This window comes from Hyperoodon ampullatus, assembly GCF_949752795.1.
Source record: "Hyperoodon ampullatus genome assembly, chromosome: 7".
NCBI lineage: Eukaryota > Metazoa > Chordata > Mammalia > Artiodactyla > Ziphiidae > Hyperoodon > Hyperoodon ampullatus.
Genome location: NC_136920.1, coordinates 112,359,803 through 112,387,428, shown reverse-complemented (window position 1 = coordinate 112,387,428; position 27,626 = coordinate 112,359,803). Strand labels below are relative to the sequence as shown.

The 27,626-nt window shown below is 38.2% G+C and overlaps 1 protein-coding gene across 3 annotated transcripts in view; it reads left to right on the top strand.

The window, feature by feature from the left end:
• ARHGAP42 (Rho GTPase activating protein 42) overlaps window positions 1-27,626 on the top strand; it is a gene marked incomplete at both ends in the record, with an annotated part of 296,405 nt that overhangs the window by 88,417 nt on the left and 180,362 nt on the right. For all 3 annotated transcript variants that reach the window (XM_079708720.1, XM_079708719.1, XM_079708718.1), the window contains one exon: window positions 8,415-8,476. In XM_079708720.1, coding sequence (XP_079564846.1) covers window positions 8,415-8,476 — 62 coding nt within the window. The remainder of the gene's footprint in view (window positions 1-8,414; window positions 8,477-27,626) is intronic.

Genomic DNA, 27,626 nt, shown 5'->3' with positions numbered 1-27,626 from the left:
ATTAAATATATGTGGCTTGTAGACGATGTTTTTCACAACAGTACTTATTGCATCAACATAAAATTTCATAGTAAAAAAAATTTAACTAGAATTCAGATGAAATTCATTTCAAGTAATGAGTAGTGGGATGAAGTCTTGGGAGAAACCAGCTGGAATCAAATTTTGGAATTGTGTAAAATTGAAAGGCCGCCTTTCTGTATTTGCATGTACTCATTTGTCAAAACTTGGCCTTATGTGAATTGTTATATACTTTATATATATATATCTATATAAAATAACAAGCCCAGTCTATACATCTATATCTATATCTAAATCTACCTATCTGTCTATATATAGAGATAATACAAGAATTCTCAAACTACCCGGTAGTTTGGCAGTTTCAAAGCAGATATTACTGAAATGTCCTATCCCTGTTCAGAGAGAGTATATGAAGGAAAATCATTAGACATATAGTCTAGAATTATTTCTATGCATCCACTGTGACTTTCTTCTTGGAATCATAATTCTCCTCGCTTTTAGTAGTTATCAATCTGTAACAGTAGTAGTAGTGGTAGCTTTCTTTTATAGGTGAAGCCCCTGGCTTACAAATGGTATCTTTCTTCTTTTGAGTCCAGTTATTACGCCAGTGAGGATAAGATAAACCAGACTGAGTATCTAGTTAGACCAGAAGAATGAAAGATTGACATTTTGGCCACAAGTTCTGAATCTCAGCCCAAATGTACAGTGGCAGTCAATGTTGGGACCCACGTTGATAGATCAGATTAAAGTCTAGCACAGGTTAGTGCTTAGGGACCCAAGGAATGTGAGAACCCAGGTATGGAGGGAGGCACTAGGAATAGGAGTTGGGAATTTAAAAGGAGACATATTACTGGTTAGAACCCCTTGCAAAGAATCTGGCTAATATGGTTAGAGGATGAACAGGAACAAGAGAAAGCAGAAAGAGATCACTTGATATTAAGCCAGTGGATTCCAAAGTGAGGATTCTGTTCCCGTGTCCTGTTCAGAGTCTACACTGGCATCCAAGTACTGGACAGACAGATTGTAGCATAGCTGATGGCAGTATGGAACAACTGACGAAGCAGAAACAAGGCAGTTCCTAACTCTGTGGAGTACCTGGTCAACTGGATAAAAGTTTAATTTTACGACTGTTTTCATTTGCAAATTGTGCATTTCTTATTGTTCTTTAATGCTTAATTAGAAAACTATGCTATAATATTAACCTTTTATTACCAAAATAATATCTAATATGCTCTTCCAACTTGATACATCTCATATTTACTGAAACCTAATTCACCTGAATACAATGCTACACAATGATGCATTGGTAAGATATAAAAAAAAATTAAATGCAAGTTTTCAGGGGCTTGTTTTCAAGATTAATCTTGCTTTTTGATTTGTTTGGCAATGAAAAAATAAAAAAGACTGACCACCTGGAGGACATTGTGGAGAACCCAGTTTAGTTACCTCAAAGAGAACTAAATTTGCCTGTGTTTTCGTGAGACCTTGGATTCCACCGGGCTGGACTTTGAAGCTCTAGAAGAAAGATCAGTTCCTCTGAGTACTAGGGTGTATTACAGTGACCAGCCGGCATTCCACAGTGGGCCTGTGACTTTTTTTTTTTTCTGTTGGTTTAGGAAGCAATTTATTGGCTTTGCAACTAGGCATCCATGGAGCTTGAAGCCACAAATAGAGTGGAAAAATCTTATCTGATGTTGTGGCTTTTGGAAACTAATAACTAGAGTTTGTGGTTGCATATAATGCCATTATTGCAGACAGAGTGGACAGCCCCTCAGTAGGGATATTAATTGTTACCAAAGACTTGCAATATCTGGTGGGAGAGTTGGTGTCAATTTTTATATCACTCTGTTTTGTAGAAATAGTATTTATTATTCAGGCATGCCACAAGCTGACTGTGCTGCCTGCTTTGTTTATGGGTTAAATTGTTCCTGAACCAAAACTTTCCACTGGATACTTCAGCCAGTATGCTACCTTTGATCTTTTTAGTGTTCAGAGAATTAAAACTCTCAGTGGAAGTTCCAGGCCTGAGCTGCTGTTGTGATACCCTGTTAGATCATTGCATGCTTTTGTAGTGTAATGCTGGGTGTCCCTTGGCTATGTAGGTTGATTCTATTCTAATAATTCTCCATGTGGCCTAGAAGGATATGATGGATTCACCTGCTCTGGCTCAGATCCTCAGTTCAGTACTGATGTTTTACTGCCTTGCTCCTATTCTTCATGAAAAGTCAGTGCCAGAGAAAAAGCTTGACAGAGCCTACTCACACCCAAATAGAAAAGTCAAGCGACTGTTGGGACATCATCTGGACTTATAAAATATGATTGCATTGGTTCAATCTGGCTTTTATAGACTTTTACAGGTTTTCGTGTTTTCCTTGAGATTTAATCAAGTCTAAATCCTACTGCTAACCCAGTTCCCCTCTATTCATCAGCATATCTGAACTTCGTAAGTGATTTGCTCACTCTAATAAAGTGAAAAAAAAAAACGTGTTGTGGACATAATTGTGTATGTCACTGGATTTGTGATCTGTACTTTTTTTTTTTTTTTTTGAGTATGTGTTTATGCTGTTTAGGTTTGAGGAAAGACTCCTAGGAGAAATATGTAGCACATCATTGTCTGACTATGATATAAATGTTGGTTAGATGCAAGAGAGACATGCTTTTTCAGTTCTTATAGTTGTGAAATCTGTAAAGCCCAAGCTGTTCAATTGCTGAAACATTTAATAGTATATAATGCTTAGTACTTAAGGTTGTGGAATTATATCAACAATGAACAGGGAATAATTTTCTTTATTCTCGCTCATTCTTACTTCCAGACACTAAACAGATTTTCCACAGTTAGAAATAGTAGGATGAATTTAAGCCTGCTGAAAAAATTGTTAGGAAATAGATATTTTATACAGTTCAGGAATGTTTCAGAATTTACGATATTGGTAAATACAGAAGCCATTATTGTACTTCTTCACTATCTAGGTATAATTCAACTGTTGTCTTTGTGAATGTTTATGCTCTTGGGACTCCTCATAAATGCATCTGAATAATAGATTCCTTTTGTTCCAAAAGTATTTTTCCAATATCACATTGTGGAGGTAAAAAGGAAACCTATAGCAGTGTTCTTGACCACAATAATTTTTTGGAAAGTTAAAATTTATATATAAAGCTACATTTTGATTGCTCTCCAGTAATCTCATGGTCCAGATGGTCAGGAAGGGGAAAGATTATTACTGGCAAATACAGCCAGGAAAGTTTCATGCAGGTGGCAAGAATGTGGATAGCTAACATAATTTTCCAAAGTATCTGGCCTATCCTTTTCATAATATTTTATGAAGTCCAGAATAAGAGTTGGTGTGTTTCTCCTTATAGAGCAAATAGATGGTGGGAATGTATTGTTAAATTCATCTATTGAAAGCCCACTGTGTATTAAGTATTGTTTTTGGAATATTACTCTCACTAAATCAAACTCCTGTCATACCACCTAGGTCTCATCAAAACCTATCATTGCAGGACCAGCTGTTATATTCAGTGTTAGTCTGGACCCCCCAAATCGGATAATGCAGTAGTTTTTATTATGTGAATATTAATAAATAAAATATGGAACATCACAAATAATTGATTATAAGAGAAAATATTCGGGTATCAGAAATTTGCATGTAATAAAAAATGTTTTCAGATTTTGCTTAAGCAAAGTCTTAGAAAAAATGTCTCAAGCAGTCACAAAATCCATAGCCATTTTGTATAAGGCCCTGTGATGAGTGCTGAGGGAGTCATTTTGTATATGTTTTGTGCCCAAGGTCTGGTGGAGAATAGACTCTCTCTAGTTTTCATGGCCTCTTAAGGCATTTGTGTGTCTCATGCACCAGAGATTCTAATACTGGCTTCTAATCTCTAGAGTACTGCTGGGGAACACTAACTAGGCAGCTTGGATCTGCCTGATTTGTGTCGGAGGTACCTGTTAGACTTTGAGGGTGGGGCAGGCAGGGAAGTGACTGGCTATCCATCTGCTCTTTCTCCTAAAACCCAATTTATGTGATAATACCTTGAATTATTTTATACTTGCGTTATAGGATTGTTAATTTCTGTTTTCTTTCCTTATGTTGTGCTTAGTAAACTATTAATGTGATACTTTGACATCATTATAAAGAAAAATATTTAGGGAAAAACATTAGATATGGGTTTAAAAAGTTAGTAGGCCACTGTCCCTAATTCATGAAATAAATTATTTAGTGTTCCTGACTGTTTCTTTTCTTATAGAACAAATGATGAATCTGAAAGCTTCATTTGGACCAAGAAACATAGTATGCTTTTATAGAACTAGGACTATAATATTTAAAGAGAACAGTCTTAGTTTTTTTGAAGTCATTTCCCTGAAAAATCAACCAAAGAAAAAGAGGGAACAAAAGTTACTGTCAAATTGGGGCTGACCCAGAAAACTGCTGGAAGGAGAGTCGTTTTCGTTGTGAGGAACCAGACATGCAGTTCCTTTTGCAAATGTTAAAATTTCTCCCCAGACTTCCTCATTATAATCTACTATTGTCATACTGAGTCTATAAATAGTATTTATAAGGGAAACAGACCAGAAAACCATTCAAGTAAAGCAGAAAATGGCCATTAAGTTTTGGACAAAGAGGTACAACAGCAAAATGAGAACTTTGAGTTTCCTTCCTTGTAACCAAAATCTGATTTAAGGCAACACCACAATTTTGGAGTAGCAGTTACCTTGGGGAAACCTTTGGACTTCTGAAGTCATCATCGTAAAATACTCCCTGAGACCACTAGGGCGCTGCTACGTAGGCCAGTGAACATTTTCTGGGTTGATCAACTGGAAGGTTCTAGTATGCCCATGTCAGTCTAAAATCAAGTTATAATCTCATTTATTTCAAAAATACCTGCTGACAGGCTTCTCTGTGCTAGATATTTATTTACCCTTTGAGAAAATTAATAATATGTGGTCTGTGTCCTCCTAGGGTGTAGGCTAATAGGAAAATAAAGTGTTTTTCATTATTTGTTTAAAAAGTTATAGATTCATTTTTAGGCTTTACAAAAACTAGCAAGCTCCTTTTCTACCAGTCCCTGTCACTTAATTCCTCAGAAAGACTGTTGCAGGATAATGGGGTATCAGAGGATGGTCATGTCCCAGGTCTTGGGCAAGTCCCTGGGATGCACCGCCAAGTGAGGGTCCTTGGCTTTGAGCAGAAAAGAATTCAAGAGTGAGCCATAGTAAAGTGAAAGCAAGTTTATTTAGAGAGATAGACATTCCATAGGCAGAATGTGGTCTGTCTAAGAAAGCGAGAACAGCCCCGAAATATGGGGAGGTTAGTTTTTATGGGCTGGGTAATTTCATAGGCTAAGGAAGGGGAGGATTATTCTAACTATTTTGGAGAGGGGGCGGAGATTTCCAGGAATTATGCCACTACCCATTTTTTTGGTCTTTTATGGTTATGATACCCGTGGGTGTGTCATTTAGCATATGCTAAGTATTACAGTGAGTGTATAATGAGGCTCAAGGTCTACTGGAAGTCCAGTCTTCTGCCATCTTGGGCCTAATGGGTTCTAACCAGTTTTTGTCCTATCCTGTTCTTCCTAATGGCTGTGTCATTCTTTTAAAGGTTGTGCCCTGCTCCCTTCTTTCCTGTCTCAAGACCACTTTGAACTTTTAGCCATTCCTCAGTTTCTTTCAAGACCATGATTACCTTGCTACTTCTTGAGTTTTTCTTGTTGTTGTTGTTTTGTTTTGTTGTTTTTTAGTTTTAGGTACCATCCTTTCACTTCATAGTGTTTTCACATTATGTCTTGAGTTATTAGTATCTAACATGCTCCTTTCCCTTTCTCTCAATAGAGTTAAAACTTCATTTTGGCAAAATGAATTCAATTTTTAATGTTTATATCAGTGATTTTATACATATTACTCACAACTCAGTTATTTCAATTATTTTGATTGTGTTATTTGTATAACTTTGTTTTCCAAGGAGTTAATTCACTTGTCCCTTGGTATTTGCAGGGGATTGGTTCCCGTACCCCCTGGCTTTCAGAATCCACAAATGCTCAAGTCCTTAATATAAAATCCTGTAGTATTTGCATATAACCTATATAACCTATGCATATCCTCCCATATTACTTTCAGTCATCTCTACATTACTTACAATACCTAATACAATGTAAATACAATGTAAATATTTGTGGCACGCAGCAAATTCAAATTTTGCTTTTTTGGAACTTCTGGAATTTTTTCCCCCTGAATATTTTTGCTCACTAGCTATAATTGCCTTTGAGTTTTCTTAAAAAAAAAAAAAAAGCAGTATAAATTTCTTCTCATTACATTTAGACACATCAGGATATTGATCAGTTCTATTTTTCTTCCTCTGCAGACATTTCCTGGAGCTTCTAACCTATTGCTCCAGTGTAGACAAGAGCCTCTCTGGACCTTTGTCACAACTGTTGTCCTAGAATAGCTCTGTGTTGTCCTGAGAATTCCATTTGCTTCTTTGCTTTTCTAGATTTCATGTTTTGTTCCCAAGTTTTGTGAGAGTGTGTTAACCAATAGCTTCTGATAAAAGGAAGCATGAGAGTAAGGTTTTTTGTTTTTGTTTTGATATTTATTAAAAAGGTTGGGCGGTGTTAAGTTAAAAATCTGGGGTTAAAGTGCTTCTTATATAGACTTTCAACTAGTGTTCTCTTTCTATTTACATCTCCTCTTATTTTCTCACCTCAGGAGTACCTGTTGCCTCTCCTTCTGTAGCCCAGAATGACATATTTGTCTTCTGTCTCTGCAGCCATGTTAACATTACCTTCCATCATTCAAAGCTTTGTTGACTTTTTTCAGGCTCATCAACAGATCTTCAGTGGCAGTAGATAGCTGCCAGAATGATGACTGGATATTTCTTTACCGAAAGTACAAACATATAATATGCTATAGCACACTCCAGTTAAAATCTTCTATCTATTTGTAAAATGTTTTTCTCTTCAACTTATTGTTGTCAAAACTGGGTTGTAATGTAGCAATGATAGTTATTTCTGCAGAAATTAAAATCACATTTTTAAGCACTTTAGAAAAGTTCCACTTACTTTAAGGCCATTACTGTGTTTATGAGATTAATGTGAGTCTCCCAGGTAATCCTTTGATTTCTGTTTTGGTAACTGAATAAAATACAGTGTGAAGTAATCATAGGAATAGAATTTCAAACCAGCTTAGTTAGTGTAAGCCTAGTGGTTTTGGAAAGAGAGAAGAAAAATCCAAGATTGTAATTATAAATTCTTAAATGGAAAATATTCTTTCTCTTTCTTAATAAGTTTTGTTGGTAAGACTCTTGATGTGTTGTTCTCACTCACCTCCCTTTATTGTAGACTTTATGCCAGACTTACTAGACTTCTGGTCTCACAGGATGTTTTCAATCTTAGTATGGATGAAGGAAGAGGTGGGAGACTAAAGAATAAGGACATAGAAGGGAAGGTTCAAGGCTTAAATCAAAATAAAATTTGCATTCACCTTATTTCTTTTGTTAGTTTTGTAATCCAAACATTCCAACTCTAGTTAATATTTCACATTAAGTATAAGTTACAGAAATCGATGTGGATGAATTAATCTTTCACAGTTTACTGTGTGGCATTGTGCATTTTTAAAGAATATGCTATTGTAACTCCCTATTTACTTATTTTTTCATTTGTCCTCCCAAAGTTCCTGAACACTTCCCAAGCCTCAACAATAGAGGTTCAGATAGTTTTCTAAGGCAGTGCTTCTCAACTTTAATGTGCAAAGGGATCAACTGGGGATACTGTTAAAATGCAGATTCTGGGCTGGGGCCTGAGCATCTGTATTTCTAACAAGCTCCCAAAATGCTGATGCTGGTGGTCCTCTGACCATTCTGACTAGCAAAGGTCTAAAGTACCTTGGATATGAGAGTGATACAGTAATACAGAATACAGAATCTGTTTTTAAGTATATATGTGTTGAGCTTCAAGAAAGAAGTCAGTGGGAGACTTTGCATTACTGGCTGCTACTAAGTACATCTTAGTACTGGATTTATTGCTTCTTATAGATTTAATGAATTTGTTATTTGTAGGATTCTGTTTAGAAGTGAGTCCAGTACTACACTTTTGTTTACTAATGTGTAAATTTTATTTATTAAATATATAAACTATATTCCCGTAGTGCCTTTGAAGAAAAAATATTATACTTGATATGTGCTAAACTTCAATTTGTAGCACACGAACATCTCTTATATATAGCTGTTAGTCATTGAAATCCTATTGTATATACTGTTTCCTGCTTATAAAAACATAAAACCACAGAATATATACAAATTCATAAGTATCTTTATTGTAATGTTTATTCTTGTGCAATTGGATATCAGCAATGTAAAGAGGTTAATGCTTTTTTTTTTTTAAACTTATCTTCTAAATAGCTCAGTCACTAAAAGAATTTGCAAGACTACTCATCGCAGTAGAAGAAGAAAGGAGAAGACTGGTAAGTCTCTTCTCCATTTCTTAAGAATAATGCTTTGTTTGGACATGTTAAAAGAAAAAATAGACCTTCTGAATTAGATTTAGCCATACCAGATTTTATAACTTGATACATGTACTGAATGTTACAGAAAAGATTTGTGAGTATGATGATCAAATATTGCTAATAAGATATACCATTTCTTTTTGTTTCATTTGGTCAGCAGATATAAATTACATTCATTTTACTTTCCATTTAGTTGTTCTGAGAATTAAAAGTATTAAACAAACTGCCATGAAGAAACCCATTCTAATTGAGCAGTCTTCTAAATAACCTTAGTGTTATAATGAAGACACATTACAAGTATTAAAGACAGTTTTTTTTGGAAGGAGCAACTAACTTTGCCAGGGTGTTAGCAGGGGACTTTCTTGAAAAGGTGACATTTGAATTGGGTCTTGAAGACTCAGAGGATTTTGCTGGGCTGGGAAGAATGGGAAAGCATTCTACGTTGACACATTAACTTATGTGACAGTATCAGAGCATGGTTATTAGTAATACATTTATCCACTCACAGATATAATTTTGTACCCATTGTGTTCAAAGTTCTGTGTAGGCCCCTGTCTATGACCCAGGCTGCCCATTCACATATGGAAAAAATAGTAGTATATATCGCACAAGATCGTTGTAAAGCATTTGTAGCAGCACCTGGCACATTATAAATAAATGCTGATGGTGGTAAAGATGTTGCTTGTCAGTTACAGTGAGGGTTACAGACATTTAAAACATCATCTTTGATATCACTGGCTTCACCATCCTGTTGGGGAGTTATATATACACAAAAATAAAGTGCTCGGCTTGTGGACTGAATGGTCTAGGAACACAGCAGTTTGGTGTCATTTTGCTCAATAGATGAGGAAGAGCAATTTGAGGAGGGTGCCCTTAAGGAGGCCCTGACTCCTGGGGAACATTGCCTGAGCTGAGGGAGAATCACACAACTAAGACATGGCAGTTATATAAGTGAGCTTGAGTGGAGGCCACAGGTGGGAGAAAGTACTGTGTATATTTGTAGAATAAGGCAGAGGGTTCTTAGAAGTTATCAGTAGAAGATTGGTTGGTAGTTTTGGGTGTATGTGGCATTTAAGAGCCAGGCTAAGAAGTTTTGGTCTTTGTTATAAGCTGTGAGAAAATTGCTAGAAGTTTTTGATAGAAGAATGAGAGGATCAATATGGGATTTAGGAGAGATTAATTTGGTGGCCATGTGGGAGACATATTAGGTAAGGAAGAAATGTTGTGGAGAGGGGTGACCATGTTTTCTTAGGAAACATCAGCCTACCATAGGTCTGGTCCCAGTATCAGAGAGATAGCTATGCAATGTGATCTGTTCTAGATACAGATGAGCCACTGTGGGAAACTGACCCTCTCTGGGGTGGCTTTCTGTGGGGGTGACTTGACACTTTTAAGTGCTTTATACATAAGCCTTCATAAAGTTCTATACAATAGAAGTTCAGGTTCCATGGGGAGATGTGGGTGTTATGTGCACTTATGGCTCAGAAGATGAGCTGATGATGGAAGTGGGAAAGAGTGGTTAGAGAGAAGTGAAAATAAAGAGTTGGAAATGGCATGGGAACCAGGAGAATACAGTTGACCCTTGGACAACATGGTATGGAACTGCATGGGTCTACCGTATACGCAGATTTTTTTCGGTAGTAAATACTACAGTGCTACAGAATTTACTGTTGGCTGAATCCGTGGATATGGAGGGCTGACTATCAGTTACATGTCGATTTTCCACTGTGCCTCTAACTCCCGTGTTAGTTAGGGTTCTGGGTTGAGTGGTTCACGTCCTGTGCAAATAGTTCAGGAGAGCAATGAGTCAACTAGCATGGGCTATAATTATAGAAAATGTATAAGAGTATGGGAAAGTGTGTTGTAGCTTGCAGGAGGAAAAGAGCCAAGAGAATGTTCTTCTAGAACTGAGGAGAGGCCTGGAGGCACCAAGGGAAAAGCTCTTCTTCTGTGCTGGGACAAAAGAGAGGATTGGTTAAAACATAGAACTTTGGACAGTAAATTGGTTGGTTGAACAGATGGATAACAGTGTGAGGAAGGAGTGGTCATCTTCTGTGAGAGGAGATTGTAGAAACAGTTGAGAACAGCCAGGAGCAGGTTCTACAAGGGAAAAGGGACTCCTGGTCAGGGATAAAGAGCCATTGAAGTTAAATATCATGAATATGTCCAGGAAAGATTGATAACCATGTTTTCATGGATTTTTTAACAATACCCAGAGCCCTGGATTGTGAGTGGTAAGAACAGTTGGGAGGTCAGATTCAGGTAGGTGGTTGGCAGAGAAGACCTGGTGTTGGATTACAGGGATGTGGATTTGTATGATATGAAAATGGCTCCTGATTGAGTACAGCAATGACTGAGGCAGGAGGATGCTGATAGCCTTAGGAAGTAGAGAGGACAAGCATGACTGCTTACCTATAATGAAGGTTATCTAGGAACACAGAATATTCTAAGGACAAGGACATTGTGATTAGGAGTGGCAGTTGAAACACAGTGAACTTGGCAATGGAGCTCGTTTAGATAGTGATAAAGTTAAGGTGTGGCTGAGCAGGGAGAAAGACCCTAGAAATTGGGAAAGCTGAGCTCTGAAATTTGGATGTTTTATGAGCAGGATGTTGAGATCATCCAATATGATAACAGGATAAAGGCCAAAAACCAAGAAGTGGCTAAGGAATGTGGTAGAGTGTTTCATAAGCAATGGAGATGGAGATTGGCCCACCAGCTCATAGTTTTTCAAGGATCTTCATTTCTGACCTTAGCCATATTTCTCATGTTGGAGCAAGGAGGGAATTCTACATTCATGAGTGAAGTCATACTGTGGGTTTTGATTGCCTTACCTGTTGTTTCAGAGAAGGTCTGAGATAAAAAATGCAAAATAATGAAGAAAAATCTCTATAGATGAAAGACTAATGGATTGCATTTCCACAAAGATTATATAAAAGTAATCATTTAAACACACAAATCTAAATATTGGAGTATTTAATCAACACTTCCAGTCATTTGCTGTTACTATAACTGAAGATACAGCTGGTAATGGATTTTGTGCAAAAAAATTGTATTTTAAAAGTAGTGCTTCATTTAGGAAGTAGAATATTTTAAGTGTACTAGGAAAGTGTAAAAGAGTTCTATAACTGATTATAAAGTCAATTAATCATTCTGTTTTTAGTGATAAATCATGACCTTGTATATTAACTGAATTCAACCAAAACCTAAGCATGTCAGAACAATGACTAAACAAAAATAAAATCTAAGGAAGATGAAAAAGGACACAACAGTTTAAACAAATTCTCTTGCTTCCAATGATTTACCATACTGAGTATATCATCTGGGTAACCTAAAGTCTATTTGCAGAGAAAGAGCCTAAAGAAACATTGATTTTTAGAAATGGAACTTCCTCTTTGCTCTTCACTAACTTTAAGTATTGAGTTTTTGAAAACAAACTCTGCTAAAGCCAACTGAAAATGCATAGTTTTTTTTTTGTTTGTTTGTTTTTTGGTACGCGGGCCTCTCACTGTTGTGGAGCACAGGCTCCGGATGCGCAGGCTCAGCGGCCATGGCTCATGGGCCCAGCCGCTCCGTGGCATGTGGGATCTTCCCACACCAGGGCACAAACCTGTGTCCCCTACATCGGCAGGCGGACTCTCAACCACTGCGCCACCAGGGAAGCCCGAAAATGCATAGTTTTAATGCAACAAAAAAGTGACCCAGAGTAAGTTTGAAAATATCTATTTCAGACATTTATGAGGGTATAGTTTATCCTCTCATACTTCTCACTCAAAAACCCATCTTCCACGATTTGACATTTTCCAAGATGTCAATTGACACTTGCCATCAAGGGTCTAATAGAGAACAGCCTTTAAACAAGACAAATAGAAGAAATAATTTAATAGCCCTTTGTAATGGCCTTAGTAAAATGCTTATTACTTGCAGTCGGGATATGGTATTGATTAGTTATAGAGGCTTTTTTTAAAAAAGTGCATCTTTATTGGAAATGTTAGGGTTTTTCCCCATGTAATGCAGCATGTCCATGCTTTTGATTAGAGATGTCATAAATTGGGTGTCAAGGTGGAAAGATTCTGAGACGGTCCCCAATGTAGACAGGGGCTTCTAAGCCATGTAAACTTGGTGGTAAGGTCTCTTCAGTTTCCGTTTCTCCACAGGAACTGCTCTATTGTACTTCAGATCATAGCTGACTGGGTTGTGCAAATGCTACCATTTAGCCCATGCTGTTCAAAATTAATTTGAACAAATATTAACATATCAAGAGAACCCTCTGGAGAAGCATGAAATGGTCAGTTGAGGCCTTCTGGAAGAGAGCTTGGTAGCGTCTCCTTTGTTATTTCTATTGAAATACTGAATTTGCCTCCCTTTTGCCTCCAGGCCTTTGGACCTGACATCCCCCTCTCCCTGAGGCCCTGGAACCGTACTTCACCCCTCATTCCTCCCTTCTCGATACTCTGCCTCTAGTTCCCTAGTCTCCATCTCCCTGGGCTTTCTTTCTGCTCTCAGTGTGTCTCTACAAGCTTCTTTTGGATTTAGACCTTTGCATTTGTCATTTCTTCTGCCTTGAAAATCCTGATCTATATCCTCTCATGATTAGTTCAATTTTGTCCTTCAGACTTCACCTTCTATATCTCCTGGGGGCTTGCACTTGCCATACAGTTTAAATGAGTCTCCTTTGGTATTTCTTTGACAGAAATACCTGCTCTCATGCAGCTTGCATTCTACTGGGGAGAAACAGACATTTAAACAAATTATGTCTGAGGGAGGTAAGTGCTAAAAAGAAAACTAATGCACCTGGTAGAATATATTGCCATTTATTGGGATGAAGAAGGAGATGAGGGAGAAATAGTTAAAAGTTGAATCTATTTAGGTGTTTACTGGATATTCAAGTAGACTTATTGAGGGAGCATCTGGGTATATGTATGAGTCTGGAGTTCAGGGGAGAAGATGGAACTAGAGATATAAATTTAGACATTGTCAACATGTTGAGAGTATTTAAAGCTGCGGGAGTGTATGAGATCACCCAGTCTGTGAGTATGCAGACAGAAAAGGTGGGAGGGTCAAGCCCTGAGGTGCGGAGTCCAGAGTTTGGTCAGATGAGGTAGAATCAACAAAGGTGGTTTGGATCAGTAAGAGAACCAGGGGAGAGCTGTTTGGACAGCTTGCTGGAAGTCCCATTTATTCACTTGGCTATCGTGGAGATGTAGGGCAATAATAAATAGAAATTTACAGGATGTGGACCAGAGGCTGTAGCCTTCTTTAGGATAGAGGCTCCAAATTATCTGTTTACCCTATGCTGCTCATCCACCCCAGCCCCTGTGTCCTCACTTTCTGGGTACTCAGAGTCCCTGACCTTGACAAAAAAAACTTTTGGTGTGCATGTGTGTTGTTTGTTTGTTTGTTTTGGGTGTGGGTATGTGTGCATAGCAAAGTAGAATTTTTTTAATCTTTGTCTCTAATTAAGGAAGCCAGAACTTCAGAATATTTTAGCTTGTGTTTATCGTGAAGAATTTATGTACATGAACTTGTTTCTTATAGTTTTCATTTTGATTAATACTAGAAACCTGTTATTTTTACTGTTATTACCCATGACATTTAACATTCACATTTGACTTGTGTAAAGTTACAAATTTCATTTCAGGTTTCCCAGGGTTTATATTCTTTCTATTCAGTGCCCATGTTTGTCTTTTTTATCCTTGGACAATGAAAGTACTTTCCTGAAATAGGCTAGGTGTCTGGGCATTACTTTGGAATAACAACAACAACAACAACAAAAAGATGAGGTACTAGGAGGCGAAATGTGTAACCTTAATAATTACGTCCTTTGTAAGAGTTTTGAAACCTCTGCTTTCCTTCGTTATACTTTTTTGTTGTTGTTATTATACTTTTTTAAAAAGCATAATCAGTACTATATAAGGGTTAATGAGGGATAAAACCAAAATAGTTTTAGATCTGTATTAAAAAAAGAAAAAATGTGTCAAACATAAATTACTTGATTATTGATATAAGATTTCAGTCTCTTATATGAGTCTTAAGAGATTTAAAAAAACGTATCTGTGATGTCTGTTACATTAGACACTAGTCATCTGTGGCTATTTAGCACCTGAGATGTGTTAGTTATTACGTGGTTTGCATTATATTTCTATTGTGAAGCACTGCTATACAAAATAACAACTGACCCTGAGCATTTTCAAGGTACCAGGCACAGCTACAATTGTTTATATTTTTACCTAATTTAATCTGCACAGCAACCCTCTCAGGTGTATGCTATTAATAGATCCATTTTAAAGAGGAGCAAACTCAAAGGCACATAGTAATAAGTGGTACTCGAGGGTTTAATCCCAGGGTGTTGGGCTCCAGAGCCTCCACATAATTCATACTGTTACAAACTATGACTTTTAAAACAAAAAATTGCATAACAATAGCAAACATATTATTAATATAGTATGTGAAATGCTCTATTAAGTGCTGTAGGTGTATTATTTCAGTATCTTAGAAAAATTAGGGAAGATCACAGGCATTACAAGTTTTGAAATTAGATTTTTAAATTTCTTCATATTTAAACAGGCATACATTTCAGCAAAAACTTAATTCATTAATCCATTGACAATTCTCTCATCAAATTTTGGCATGTGAGAACCTAAAGTCTCTCCCCACTCCTTTGAACCAAGAATTCATGAAATTGAAGAATATTTTAAATGTTGAGAAAATTACATGTCCTTATTTCTCTCAATGAAAGATTTTCCTTTGTTTAATGGAAAATTTGCCATAGATTTTTGCATTGCACATATGCTGTCAGATGATATTGATTAATCTCTGTTTCTGGCATTGATACTGTTATATGCTTAAGTCCAATTATCTGTGAAGTAATCCAGTTTCTTTTATTATCTCAGATAAATAATGCACAGTATGCCAACATTCCACATGTATGAGTATAGATTATGTTTCTGGTATGTCTTAGGTTAACATTTATTAGAAGCAAACTTTAGGTATGCTGGCCTACATACCAACATTTTTCTTTTTTTAATTAATTTTTTTTTTTTTTTTTTGGCCACGCTGTGCAGCATGTGGGATCTTAGTTCCCTGACCAGGGATCAAAGCCGTGCCCCCTGCAGTGGAAGTGTGGGGTCTTAACCGCTGGACCACCAGGGAAGTCCCCATACCAACATTTTTATACAATGATTTCACCTGAAATTTAAAAAAAAAAAAAAAAAAAACTCAATGTTCTACATGTACAAAGTTCTGATTTTTCACATTTATTGAATTGCAGAGGCTTCCCATGATTTCTTGGTGAAATATGAAAAGGTAGGATTCAGAGGTGGCAGGTCACATACAATTCATCATGACTGCAATGATAGTATCTTTTATTGGTAATAGTCCTAGTATTGATTTGTAGATTTTAGAGTTTGCAAAGTGCTTTTAATATATATATATATATTTTTTTTTTTTTCTTTTTCTTTTTCTTTTTTTTTTTTTTTTTGCGGTACGCGGGCCTCTCACTGTTGTGGCCTCTCCTGTTGTGGAGCACAGGCTCCGGATGCGCAGGCTCAGTGGCCATGACTCACGGGCCCAGCCGCTCCGCGGCATATGGGATCTTTCCAGACCGGGGCACGAATAAGTGTCCCCTGCGTCGGCAGGCGGACTCTCAACCACTGCGCCACCAGGGAAGCCCTATATATTTTTATTTTATCCTCCAACAATCTGAAACTGAGCTCAGAATCTAGATGAGTTACTCAAGGTGATACATACCACTAAGTGACAGAGTCAAATTGAGTAGGACTTAGTTTTAGGTCTTTGGGCTTCAGCCCATTGTTCTGTTACATCCTGTGTCTTCTCATTTTTTTATTTAAATTTTAAACTCCTTGAGGACAGAGGCCTGATCTGTTTTTTTGTGGGTTTTTTTTTCCCTGGTGTATATTAGCTGCTCTGAAAACCGTCTTGGTTGTCCAAAATTTAGAATAATGCATACTCCTTTACAGAAAAAGAAAAAGTGGTTTTGAAAGTTATCACAGCTTCCTATTTGTCATTTCTCAGATTGTTTACTTAATTCATTATGGTTAAGTCTAAAAGAGAAATAACTTTCTTTGAGTAAAATTTGCTAATTTTGTGTGAAGACCTTTAATAGGGTAATTGCTAGGGTTTCAGAAAATACCTCAAAGTGTCGTTCATATTTGTGAATTATGTCTTTTGATTCTGTAACTGAAAAAGTCTTAGGACACAATGATGACTAGAAATGTCTGTCAAAATTCTGAAATGATCTTTGAATAGATCTAGTGTATTGGTCAGACAGTGAAGCTGTCCTGACAGGCTGCCTTTGAGCCATTTCCCTGCTCATTCACACTTCTACCCTAGAGTATAGGAAAGGGGATAAAAGAGAAAACTTGAGACTTGATTGTTATGTTCCGTACCAACTCTCGCAGAAGAAGGAAAGCAGCTTGTACCTTCTGTAGTTAAATTAAGGTTTGTATGCTATTCTAAGTTATATTCCCAGTGAATTTGAGGTTCTTGCTTCATTGTGAAGGAATTCAGAGATGAAGTAATAGGTAAGAGGTGGATTTATTTAGAGAAACACACTCCACAGACAGAGTGTGGACCATCTCAGAAGGTGAGAGGCCTTGGGAGAAACACACTCCACAGGCAGAGTGTGGTCCATCTCAGAAGGTGAGAGAGCTCCGAAATATGGTGTGGTTAGTTTTCATGGGCCAGGTAATTTCATAGGCTAATAATTGGGAGGATTATGCCAGTTATTTTGGGGAATGGGTGGAGATTTCCAGGAATCTGGCCACCATCCATTTTTGGCCTTTCATGGTTAGCCTCAGAACTGTCATGGTGCTGGTGGGTGTGTCATTTAGCATTTGCTAATGTATTACATTGAGTGTATAATGAGGCTCAAGGTCCACTGGAAGTTGAATATTCCGCCATCTTGGACCTAGTTGGTTCTAAACAGTTTTTGTCATGTCCTACGGCTGTGTCATTCTTTTAAAGGTTGTGCCCTGCCCCCTTCCCTCCCATTTCAGTTCTGCTGTCTTGGCTAGCAGTCAGCAGAGGGAACTGAGATGACACTCATTTTGAAATAATTTGTATTTAGGTATACCAGCTTCATTAACATTTGGGCATAATTTTTTTTTTCTTTTGGCTGATGCCATTCTCACAGCTGGTATTTCATGGGTGTATATCAAGTTGCTAGATTTAAAGATTTGTAAATGGAAATGTGGCATTAATCATCCAGTCTTTATATTTTCCTATTTCCAAAGACCCCTTTATATTTTTAAGATTAACCTTGACTGTATGGAAGGATTTAGGGGAACTTTTCCACCAGATAGTGCTATTTTAAAAGCAGTCAATTTAAAATAGGATACGTGAATAAAGAACTTTCACTTTTTTTTTTCTTGTCAAGACATAAACTGTATTGAAAATTTCCTTTTCAGTTTTGCTACTTTGGCATGAATCTTTAGGTGTTAGGTTTTGTGTTTTTTTTGCGGTACGCGGGCCTCTCACCGCTGTGGCCTCTCCCGTTGTGGAGCACAGGCTCCGGACGCGCAGGCTCAGCGGCCATGGCTCACGGGCCCAGCTGCTCCGCGGCATGTGGGATCTTCCCAGACCGGGGCACGAACCAGTGTCCCCTGCATCAGCAGACGGACTCTCAACCACTGCGCCACCAGGGAAGCCCCGGGTGTTAGGTTTTTGTTGCTTGTGGCTGCAAGAGTGTGCTACTGGACACAGCATCTGTGCTTCCCATCTCTAGTTCTTCCATCTTCCTGCCTTTGCTATTGATCCCAGCTGTATAGGCTTTACTTTGGAGTCTTATAATTGCATATCATATTTTCAAAAATACATTTATTCTGTGATGTTGGTCATCATATTTCATTGATACTGTTGGGTATGTGTTAGTCTTTACTACATTTATAAACCATGTTTTGATTTGTTTTTATTTTTAAGATTTATTATTTATTGACTTATTTTATTTATTTTTGGCTGCATTGGGTCTTAGTTGCAGCACGCAGGATCTTTGTTGAGGCACACGGGATCTTTCACTGGTGTGCAGGCTCTTCGTTGTGGTGCGAAGTCTTCTCTCTAGTTGTGGCAGGCGGGTTTTCTCTTCTCTAGTTGTGGCACGCAGGTTTTCTATTCTCTAGTTTTGGCCCGCAGGCTCCAGGGGGCGTGGGCTCTGTAGTTTGCGACACGCGGGCTCTAGTTGAGGTGCGCGAGCTCAGTAGTTGTGGTGCATGGGCTTAGTTGCCCCTCTGTATGTGGGATCTTAGTTCCCTGACCAGGGATCGAACCTGCGTCCCCTGCATTGCAAGTCAGAATGTTTACCACTGGACCACCTGGGAAGTCCCTTGATTTGTTTTTTGATAGTTAGGAAACACAAAGATACTTTGATACCATAAATAGTAAATATATAAAGTCATTTTGTCACCATATCCTGAAGTTTTAATATCTGGATGGGGCATTTAATTTTAAAGGGCGAAGAAAATAAACCTATGTAGACGTAAGTTAGACTTGAAAAACAGCGGTAAAAGATAAGCATGAGGGGAAATTTTAAATGATGTGACAAAGCTATCTGTGGTTCAGAGATATCAGCTGACAGACCAACCAGGAATTCAGAAATAAGAAGTTGGGGTGTTCTTCAGTGAGCAAAATGTTTTTGTCTTTACGATTAAACCGCAGTCATATTGTTCATGCTCTACAGGAGAAATTGCACATTTAATTACCATCAAGATAAAAGAGACTGAAAGCTTTTTTAAGCTTTTCTTTATTTTGACGTAATTATAAATTCACATACATACAGAGGAATCCTGTGTATTCTTTAGCCAGTTTCTCCCAATGGTAACATTTTGTAAAATCATAGTAAAATAGCTTATTACATTTTACTTTGTTATAATACTGATTTAAAATAACTGAAAATTCAAAAACTTGCCATTTGTCCTAGAATCAGGACTCATCATTTGAAGACAAAAGTCGGACTCTTAGTGGATTCTTATCAAGATGCTTTGTGTCACTTCAGGATGAGATCTGTTATTTGTGTGTCACCAGGACACTTGTTTGCAAGGCAAACAGCACATTGACTGGGAAGACACTGGGATGTCTCATTAATCTGTGGGAAGGGCTGTGTTGCATGCAGGATTCGGGAACAGCTAGAATCATCAACTCTTTCAAAAGAGAGGGCTTTTTTGTCTCTGACTTTCATTTGCTTGTCAACTTCATTCTCTCAGTTGGCTTCTTCCACACGGAGAGTCATAAACACTGCCTCCATACCTCACAGACATTGTTTCTAGAGGAGGCCTGTCTAGTTTCCATTGGTAAACTTAAAAAAAAATTAAAAAGGCTCTGATTGGCCCAATCAATATCATTTAAAGACACTTGACCAATCATCAAGGCCAAGGGGACTGAGTATGTTGTATGTGTTCTTCTAAATATGAGTACTATTTTCAGAAATGAGGAAATTACTGTGCTTTAGATAATTACCCACCTCATCTATTATAGCATGGTAATGGCCTTAAGACATTTCCAGTTAACATTGTCATTTGAGCAGAATACTATGAGAGTGAATTGTGTCTGAAATTTTTTGTGTGTGTGTATGTGTCTGAAATTTTATAGGACTTACAAGATATAATATTCACCATCCAAACGTTAGAAACATTCACTTTAAAAATCAGGAGTCAGGCAGGGATATACACTACTACTACTTAAATTCAATATTGTTTTGGAGGGCACCTAGTCTATGGAGTAAAATAAAATCAGAGTTATAGAAGTTATAAGACTTAATTTTCTTTCCTTCATTCTATAATCTATTGATGTGCTTTTCCCACGTAGAACATCTTAAATAATCTACAGAGAATTTATTTAGAAATAAGAGGCTAGCCAGGTTGATAGATATATGTGAATTATATTTTTGTACACCATCTCAAAATTGCAACTAAAGAATAAGATACTTAAGAATAACTCTACAAAGTACGTACAGGACTTTTATGTGTGAAATTATGATGCTTTATAGAAAAAACAATACAGTGAGTCAGTTAAGAAGAATGATTTTAACCAACATTACTTTTTCTCCCAACTATACTAGACAAGAGAGCTTTACTGTAACCATCTAACTTAAGCAATTTGATTAACTTTTTACTTAGTGTAGTGGTGAACCACAGGCTAGTCCTGAAGATAGTGTATTTCCTTTTTTCATTTGGAAAATGTGGTCACTCTATGAAGACCTTACTTTAATCATATTTCCAAACTTCTGTGAAACCTTTGGATCTGAGATATTTTCAACAACAGAAACACTGCTTTTTGCGAAACTGCTGTACTCTTCATTTGTATAACCATTCCTAACCAAGTTGATGGCAGAAGAGTGCTGTACACAGTAATGATTGTGTTTCTGTTTAAGTGTCTCATGGCAAAATAAAATATCCCCACAGATCTGACACTTTTAATTCTGTTCACTTTATGTTTCATCCACAGTATAATTTCTACTTACTACACATAACAGAATACTATTTAGGCGATGCAAATAAAATGTACATTCCCTACTGAGTGAAAACAACACGAAGTTGGGAAAGTCTCGATTCCAATTAATTGTGGACATCAAGTAAAACACTAAACTTCTCAGGATTGTGTTTTCCTTTTTATAAATGAAGAATATTCTGTTTCCCAGAGTGTAAAATGGAAACTACCAACAATGTGTTAGATATTAAGCATTATATGAATGAACAACTTACATTTTAGTAGTTTTATTTTAATGTGTATTGAATAAAGGACAACTCTGAATTTAACAGAAATTATTGCTCTTCAGGAAGCTTAGTAAAAGAAGTGGGGTCAGTTTATAAGGAAAAATGGAGGACATTGATCTGGCCAAAATTGTGGAAGTAGTATATGAGTGACTGAAATTTGGGAATCCACGGCATAGGTGATATATATGCTTTAAATGTTTTTGATTTTGATTGTCTTCTCTGACTGTATGCTCTGCTAGACATAGACAATGACTAATCTCCAAGTTCACTACCTCATTTATGGAGCTTATATTGAAAAAAAAAAAAGAATTACACCTGAAGCGATCTGATATCTCATCAATTTTATATGAAAGAACAAGCCATCATATAGCGAACACATTTGTGGTAGGTTAAGCCAGATTTACTTAATATCTTATGCTAAAAAATTGAAGCTGTCAGTAGTAGAATTTGGGTACCTCTATAGGAAAAGCAGGTGGTAGGCCAGTCTGCGTAGCATGGTTTCTTTTTTTTTATTTACAAAGCAAAACTTCTGTAATTTTTTACATTGAAATAGTTGGGAAAGATAGCAGTCATTTATTCAACAAATATTGATTTTCTTCTCCTGGAGCTGAGAATATAGGTATGGGCAAAAAGAGTTTCTGTCTTGCAGTTGACATTATCAGATGGTAATAGGTGCTCTGGACAAAGGAGTGTACAGGAGGATGTAGGGGGGGCTGTAGGTGTGTTTTAATGTAGGGTATCAGAGAAAGCCTCAGTGAGTAGGTGTCATTTAATCAGAGACCAGACAAAAGAAAGAGCGGTTAGTCCTGCAGATCTCTGGTGGAAGTGCTCTTAAGGTAGCTCAAACAACTCAACAGCAAGTGCAAAGACCCTGAGGCTGGAGAGTGTTTGGGGTGTTTGAGGAACGAGGCCAATGTGGTTAAAGCATAGGAACAAATGGGAAAGTGGGAAGAGGGGCAGTGGGATGGGGTGGCGTGGGGGAATGTGAAGCGTAGGTAGGGCCTTGGGAGAGATTGGACTGTTGCTCTGTGGAAGGGTCTTTCAGTAGAGGAGTGACTTGAACTGATTTAGAATTTTAAGGGATTGCCTGACTTTTTATAGAGTGTAGAGGACATGTCTGGATGGTTGTCTCCTAACTGGGGAGCTACCAGTCAGGAGGCTATTTTAGTGATTTCATTACATTGGAGACCATGGTGATGTGCACCAGGATGAAAGCAGTGGAAGTAATCAGATTCTGGGCTTATTTTGTAGGCGATATAACAGGATTCGCTGCTTGATCACATACTACTTGACAGAGAGGAGGCAACTATGCTTCAGAGGCAGGGCTTCTCCACCCTAGCGCTATTGACATTTTGGGCCAGATACATTTTTGTTGTGGAAGTCTGTCCTGTGCATTGTAGGGTGTTTAGTGAGATCCTTGGCCTCTATAGCTCTCGATGTACCCCCTCCCCTTCCTTCCAAGTTATGATAGTGAAAAATGCCTTCAGACATTTTATATCCTGAGGGTCAGAGTTGACCTATTGAAAACCACTTACCTAAGGTTTTTGGCCTGATGGGATTGAGAAAGGGAATATTGCCACCTATTATCAGTAAACAAAGGATGTCACAATCTCACAGTTGGTGATTGCAACCACCAGCTGGGGGTGAGCCAGTGAGCCCTGAGGGAACTCAGGACAGAAAAGAATACCCGCCATCTAGCAGCTATCAGACTGCAACCACTCCCTATGTTGAGCCCTGAGGAAACTCAGGATATGAAAACACAGTATACTGGCCCCAGGTAGCTGAGGTACATATCTAAGGAATGATTTCAGTGAGCCTAGACTGTCACATCTTCCCATACATAGAAAAGTGCTGAATTCCTTGACTTGAGATGTCTGGTTTTCTTTAGTTAACAATAATCTTTTGACATTCAGACTACCTGCCCTTTGTTGCAAAACTCCTATGTATCCTGGTTCTCCCTTACCTCCTCAGAGCAGTTCTTTCAGGGTTACTTGAGATGCTGCCTCCCAGTCTTGAAGTCCTAAAAATTCCCACTGAATAAAACATAACTCACCTTTTAGGTTGTGAATAATTTTTTAGGTGACAGGCTCCTGGGATGTAGTGATCATGGGGGGAACAGGTGTGGTGAGTGTTCTCAAGAATTTTATTTCAGACATGTTAACTATTAGTCAGCTAGAGCTGTTGAGTTAGGAGTCAGGGGAGAGGTCAGGGCCAGATTTTGAAATCGTCAGTGCATAGATGGTATTTAAATCCACTGTTTTGCAGTTGAGATTATGCAGGGAGTTAATCAAGAGATGAGGTATAATTGACAAAACTGTAAATATGGAGAGGATTTTGAGTTAATGATTCCTAGAAGCGATACATTAAATATTAAAAACTTTGTGATGTTTTAATTGTGGTAAAAGACACATAATTGCTTTTTTCACTTAGCATAACGTCCTCAACATTTGTCCATGTTGTAGCATGTGTCAGAATTTTTCCTTTTTTAAGGCTGAATAATATTCCACTCTATGTATATGCCACATTTTGTTTTTCCATCTATCTGTTGATGGATACTTGGGTTGCTTCTACCTTTTGACTATTGTAAATAATGCTGCAATGAATATAGTGTGTAAATTTCTCTTTAAGACCCTACCTTCAATCCTTTTTAATTTTTTGAGGAACCACCATATTGTTTCCCATAGTGGCTACACCATTTTACATTCCCACCAACAGTGCACAAGGGTTCCAGTTTCTCTGCATCCTGCCTAACATCTACCCTAACACTTGCTGCTTTCTGTTTTTTTTGATAGTAGCCATCCTAATGGGTGGAACAACTTTAGGGTTTAAGTTTGCTTTTAGATGTGGTTGTGGTGGGTGAGGATATATGCTTTATATCCGTGAATTTACAAGGTTAACAGATAGTGAATGTTTTAAAGCAGCAGGAAATGTTGACTCTTTCAGAAGACACTGATGCAGAGCATGCTTTGTGATAGGGCAGACAGTGTCAAAACATCAAAAAAAATTTTTTTAGTCTGTTATAAGTTGTCAAATCATCAAGAACAATGATCATTGTGGAAACAAGAGTCTAATCTAAAGTATGTTTATTCAATGGATAATTCAGTTATTTGAAGCTTCATTATTTTAATTGGCAACAGTTAGGTAACAGTAATTTACTTTACCTTTTATTCTTTTCAGGCAAAGGTTTAAAAGGTTTTACTGCCAGCTCCAAAAAGCAGGCTATAAAAATTAAAATAATTTGATATTTTCATGCAGACCTCCTTGTTGTTATAACTGGAGCTTGAATGGGGCTGAGATGCCACAGTGGGGGATGATAAAACTGGGAGTTTAGGCAGCTTCATAGATCTGATCATGGCCTGGTTGGGCATGGGATGACATGTGGAAGGGTAGACCTAGAACAAAGGGACCATAACGCTGCAAGAGAAACAACCATTACACAATACTGGCAGAGTGCCACATTCCCAAAGCCTCAGGAAACCCGTCTCTTCAGAATTGAATCAGGCGGTGGGTAGAGATACGGGACCTGGAACTCCAGAGCAGAGTCATTTACAGTTGGAGGAGAGTAGGGATTCTTGAGCTGACAGTGTTGACATATTGGGCAGAATGATTCCTTGTGTTGAGGATGGACTTGAGCTTTGTAGGATGTACAGCAGCATCTCTGTCCTCTACTAAATGCCAGTAGCAGACGTCTGCCCCAACGCCTCCAGTTGAACAAGCCAAGATGTCTCCAGACATTGCCAGATGTCCCCAGTTGAGAACCAGTGGACTAGTTATTTACTGGGGAGCCATTTCTAGTGTATCTAGTAGGTATTCCTTACATGATCTGAGTTATTATAGTTAATTGGGAGTGCTTATTGGTCTTGTCTCCTAGACTTATACATTCTCAGCTTCTTATCTTTACTCTCTTTAGTACCTAGTGTTGTATCTTGTATAACAAGTTGCAGTTCAGGAAATGGTTGCCAAATTGAATTCAGGTGAAGTGTTTTGGCAACTATTATCTTCTCCAACTTGATTGTAAATTTCTTAAAGTCAAATAAAAGTTTTTACATATTTATATAGTAACTAATGTTGCTTAAGCCCTTCTTATATGCCAGACACTGTTAAGCACTTTGCTTACATACACTTATTTAATCCTCACATTCACTGTATGAGCTAAGTTCTAGTATTATCCTGACTTTATACATGGAAAAATTGAGGCCTACCTACTGTTGATGTTTATAAGTAGCAGAACTGAAAATTTAACCTGTATCCAGAAATGCAGCTCTAAACCACATGGAAGACTGCTTCTCCAGCCATTCAATTCTCAGGGACTTGCGTGAGGTCTTCAGTGAATGGCTACATACAGCCAAACCAAGATTGTAGCCATCTGTCTGTAGGGCTGTCATCAGAGTTCCAGCTTGGCATGTCAGGAACTTTGATTTCTTCCTAGTTACTGCTTTTCTGAAACAATAATTTCATAAGTTGCAAAATTTCCTGTTGGCTCCAGTAGAGTCTGGCCTGGTCCTACCATCCTGCCTCCTCTGGAGTTATCTGGTTCACTTTCTTTAATTATGTTAGCTTCTTGACCAGGACCAACACGTGTAATGCAATCACCCATTACCTGTTATCCACCCATTATCATTATCACAGCACAGGGGTCATCAGTTGATAAGCAGGTAGGAAATGAGCAAGGTGAGTGTCTGCTCTTGAGAGGTGCTAAGTTACTGGTGAAGATGTACATAAATAGTGTCAATGATGTACCAGATGGTGAATGCTAGAAGAGATGCACAGGTAAAATGTTATGGGAACTCAGAGGAGGGAGAGGTTACTTCTAGCTGGAGGGATTTGGAAAGGCTTTGTGGAGGAGACAGCATTTGCACCAGGTCTTAAGTGAAATACACCAGCAACAGCAGATGGAGGAGAAGGGTAGAGGAGGGAAGGGAATGCCAAGAAGGATGAAGTATAGGGAGAAAGGACTGTTCAGCTGAGCTAGCTCTTCTTTTTTTTTTTTTTTTTTTTTTTTGCGGTACGCGGGGCCTCTCACTGTTGTGGCCTCTCCTGTTGCGGAGCACAGGCTCCGGACTTGCAGGCTCAGCGGCCATGGCTCACGGGCCCAGCCGCTCCGCGGCATGTGGGATCCTCCCAGACCGGGGCATGAACTTGTGTCCCCTGCATTGGCAGGTGGACTCTCAACCACTGCGCCACCAGGGAAGCCCATGAGCTAGCTCTTCTTGCAGTGAGTATCAGAGAAGGTATTCATCCCAAAGGATAAACTTAAATGTTCTTTGTAAATCAGAGTTTGTTTGCAAACAGGAGAATGCAAGGCACAAGGATATGTCCTATGTGTTTCAAGGTGCTAAGGTTCTTTGGTCCCTGGGGAGCCATTGTCTGGTTGGGAATATCTGAGAAAGCTGAGGTGTGGTATTTGGGTAGGATTTCAGCTAGATTAGATGGAAATGGCAGAGATGGCATTGTGATAAGAAAGAGAACACGAGCAAATGCAGGAGGATGTCAAAATATGGGTGGCATTTTTTTTTTTTTTGTGGTACCATGCAGCATGCAGAACTTCACTGACCAGGGGTTGAACCTGCATCCCCTGCAGTGGAAGTGAAGTCTTAACCACTGGACCACTAGGGAAGTCCAAAATATAGGTGGCTTTAATAGGAAAAACTTGGTTTGTGTGAAAGGGTAGAAAAAAAATTCATATTACGGAAAACCTGGAAGACAGATAAGGAGTTTGGACATAGTTCAGCAGACAGTAGAGCTTCAGTGAGTATTTTCAGGTTGCACGATCAGAGGTGGAAGACCTGTATTGTCACTCCCTCTGTAACAGGGCTTTGATTCATTTTTGTATTCACAACACTTAGCAAGGGACCTGGATTGAAAAGTGCATACTGAATAAGTCAATTTTATTGGTAGTATTTAGAACAGATCATAGAAGACCAGAAGCAGGCCAAATTAGTTATTAGGCTATTGTATTAATGCTAAGAAGAAGTGAGGTCCTAAATGATAATTCTACGAGTAGAGATGGAGAGTAAGGGATGGAAGCAAGTGGTGAGTGGAAATAGAATTTAAGGGACAGCTCCTGATTGTGAAGGGGGGGTGGTGTGGTGGGTAAAGGGCAGTGGAGATGGAAGAGATGGACATGGTAGTAGGTTACTTAGAGGATGAGGTTGTCATTGCATGTGTAGGGAATGCTGGATTGGGGAGGGTGGAGAATGTGTTGAGTTTAGCTTGGGATATTTTAGGAAAAGCAACATAATGTAATGGTTAAGAGCACAGAGTTTGAAATGAGTGGACCCTGGATCTGCTCTGTTATCATTAGCTGTGTGTGACCTCAGGCACATATATTTCTATGATTCAGTTTCCCCATTAAGAATAGGATAAGAATCCTACCAGTGTAG